This window comes from Eimeria mitis, genomic scaffold, assembly GCF_000499745.2.
Source record: "Eimeria mitis Houghton genomic scaffold, Emh_scaff372, whole genome shotgun sequence".
Classification (NCBI taxonomy): domain Eukaryota; phylum Apicomplexa; class Conoidasida; order Eucoccidiorida; family Eimeriidae; genus Eimeria; species Eimeria mitis.
This window is the reverse complement of record NW_013572063.1, coordinates 4,054-6,984: the sequence shown is the minus strand read 5'-3', so window position 1 is coordinate 6,984 and position 2,931 is coordinate 4,054. Positions and strand designations below refer to the sequence as shown.

At 47.0% G+C, this 2,931-nt stretch overlaps 1 protein-coding gene across 1 annotated transcript in view; it reads left to right on the top strand.

Moving 5' to 3' along the window:
* EMH_0009930 (DNA polymerase I, putative) overlaps positions 1-2,667 on the top strand; it is a gene marked incomplete at both ends in the record, with an annotated part of 6,076 nt that extends 3,409 nt beyond the window's left edge. Inside the window, 6 exons of the mRNA XM_013498805.1 lie at positions 2-110; positions 309-557; positions 990-1,159; positions 1,332-1,560; positions 1,746-1,874; positions 2,650-2,667. Of these exons, the coding sequence (XP_013354259.1) occupies positions 2-110; positions 309-557; positions 990-1,159; positions 1,332-1,560; positions 1,746-1,874; positions 2,650-2,667 (904 nt within the window). The remainder of the gene's footprint in view (position 1; positions 111-308; positions 558-989; positions 1,160-1,331; positions 1,561-1,745; positions 1,875-2,649) is intronic.
* Positions 2,668-2,931: the final 264 nt, after the last annotated feature.

The window sequence follows — 2,931 nt, the reverse complement described above, 5'->3', positions numbered from 1 at the left end:
GGGTTTTGGTGGAGCAAGAGGGGCCCGTGGCGCTCCTTCTGTCCCTCATGGAGGCGACTGGCATTGCCTTCGATGAGGCCGCCCTCAAACCACACAAAGACAAACTGCAGGTAGGGTTTAGGGTTTAGGGTTTAGGGTTTAGGGTTTAGTGTTTGGGGTTTATTCTTTACGTTGCAGTATATAAAGGTTCGGGTTTATGGTTTGGTGTTTGCGGCATAGTGTCTAGGGTTTAGGTTGTAGACGCATCAAGGGTTTAGGGTTTAGGGTTTAGGGTTTAGGGTTTAGGGTTTGTTGCTCTGGTTTTTCAGGCTGAGCTGCAGCGGCTATCTGCTGCATGTTGTGCTGCTGTTGGCTTCTCCTTTTCTCCCTCCTCCCCGCAGCAAGTGGCAAACCTCCTTTACAACCGTCTAGGTCTTAGGGCCCCTCAGGGGGCCCCCCAGGGGGCCCCCCAGGGGGCCCCTCAAGGGGGCCCCCAGGGGGCCCCTGGGGATGCTTCAGCTAGGGGTTTAGAGGCGGAGAAGGCTCGGCAGCTCAGCACCGATGAAGCGGCGCTGCAGGTAAACCCTAAACCCTTAAGAGGAATCATTGAAACCCAGTAGAAAGGGTTTAGGGTTTAGGGTTTAGGGTTTAGGGTTTGTAGGGTTTGTTGGTTGCAGAGCCTGAAGGACTGCCACCCTGTGGTGCCTCTGCTGCAACGCCACCGCCAAATATGGAAGCTGTACACTACATTCCTCTCCCCCTTAACCCCCGTAAACCCTAAACCCTAAACCCTAAACCCTAAACACTTTGAACCTAAACCCTAAACCCTAGATTCATTGCCGTCCAGACCCCTTTGTGCGTTTGAAGGCATAGAGCGCCAACTGCGAGCTGAGGGTTTGGGTTTAGGGTTCAGGTTTAGGGTTTAGGCTTAGTCGTAGGGTTTAGGGTTTAGGGTTTGGCTTAGAGCTAGTGTTTGGGGTTTAGGGTTTAGGGTTTGTGTGTTTCTTCAGCTCCTCCCCAGCTCAGAGACGGTCCTCGCCGAGGGCCCCGTTGCGTTTTCTGTGCCGCCAGGGGCCCCCGGGGGGCCCCCCAGGGCCCCCAAGAAGCCGAAGGAGGCGAGTCGAGGGTTTAGGACCCCCTGGGCGTCTGCGCTATCCCCTGAACAAGCAGAGCTGCCTCGGTAAACCCTAAACCCTAAACCCTAAACCCTAAACCCTGATGTCCGTGTCGTGTGGCTTATATTACTAACCAAACGGTTATATTTGTGTATAACTTTCTAGGGTTTATTCGTCAAGCATTAGGGTTTAGGGTTTAGGGTTTAGGGTATAGGGTTTAGGGTGTGGTGTGTGTAGGGTTTACTGCCGCTGGAACCAAACGCGGACGGTGACGGGGCGTTTGTCTTCTTCGAGCTGCAACATGCAGACGATACCGAAGGAGGCTGAGATTGTGTTGGGGTGTACAGACAGCTCACGGGGAGAGGAAGTGCTGCTGCTCAACTGCAGAGAGGCATTCAAACCCTCAGACCCAAACACACAAATATTCATCTCCGCTGACTTCGCCCAAATAGAAATGAGAGTACTCGTCAGTTCACGCTCTAGGGTTTAGGGTTTAGGGTTTAGGGTTTAGGGTTTAGATGGGGGGAGGGTTGCTGAACGGGTTGATTGTCCTTGTGCGTGTTTCGTCTTTATTTTCTACGATCTGTATATATATGTTTCAAGTCTGAGGGTTTAGGGTTTAGGGTTTAGGGTTTAGGGTTTGTGTTGCAGGCTCACTTCTGTGTGGAGGGGCGTTTAAGGGGTTTGTTTAGCGAGGGTTTGGGCGATATATATCGACTGCTGGCGGCGGAGTTTTTCGGCTGTGACGTTGCTGCGGTGTCTGATGAGCTCAGAGACAACGTGGGGGGTTTAGGTTTCTCTTTATTGTCACTTTTATTTTTTTATTTTTATTTTTATTTTTATTTTTATTTACTTATTTTGGTGGGGCGGCTGTTTCGTGTTTCGTTGGTTTACATTGGTTTGGTTGTTGTTTTTCCTTTGCTCATTGTTTTTCTGTCTGTTGTTTTTGTTTTTTCTTTGTGTGTTTTTTGTTTTGTTTGTTTTGTTTGTTTTGTTTATTTTTTATTTATTTTGTTGTTTATTTGTTGTTTATTTTGTTGTGTTTCTGGTTGATAGCTCTCCCTGTATTTGCATATCTACGAATTCACATTTTTATATTTCGTGCATTTGAGTTTATTTCAGCGCGTTTTTCGTTTATATTTTAAACTAAATATATAATTTTAATTAATTTTAAACAAAATATATTTATTTTTTCTGCAGACGAAGACAGTTTGTTTGTCCTTGTTGTATGGGGGGGGCCTGCTGCCGGTGGTTCAGAGCCTCTCGCTGACCCCCGAGGCCGCACAAAAAATTAAATTACAATTTGCGGCGAAATTTCCCGAAATTTCGGAATTTATTAAACAAATTAAAAATCAAATACAAACACAGGGATTCGTAAACACTATTTCAGGTTCGATACATGTTTCACAGGGTTTAGGGTTTAGGGTTTAGGGTTTAGGGTTTCAGGTGGATATTGTAGAGTGGGGATTGCGTCGTTGTCGTGGGGTTTACGCTGTAATTTAGGTTCTAGGGTTTAGGGTTTAGGGTTTAGGGTTTAGGGTTTGCGTGGTTTCAGGTCGGCGTCGATACATAAGCTTGGAGTGTACAGACACCGCAGCAATTCAACGCCAAGCAGTAAATTATATAATCCAAGGCAGCGCCAGCGACATCATTAAACAGGCCATGCTGAATGTGCAGCGCACCCTGCAAACGAGGCAAGCTAGGGTTTAGGGTTTAGGGTTTAGGGTTTAGGGTTTAGGGTTTGCGGCAAGGTGTGTGTGTGTGTGTCCAAAGAAGCAAACACATCAAACACATTATTGAAATTAAACACATATAAAGAAGGAAAAACCAAATGCAC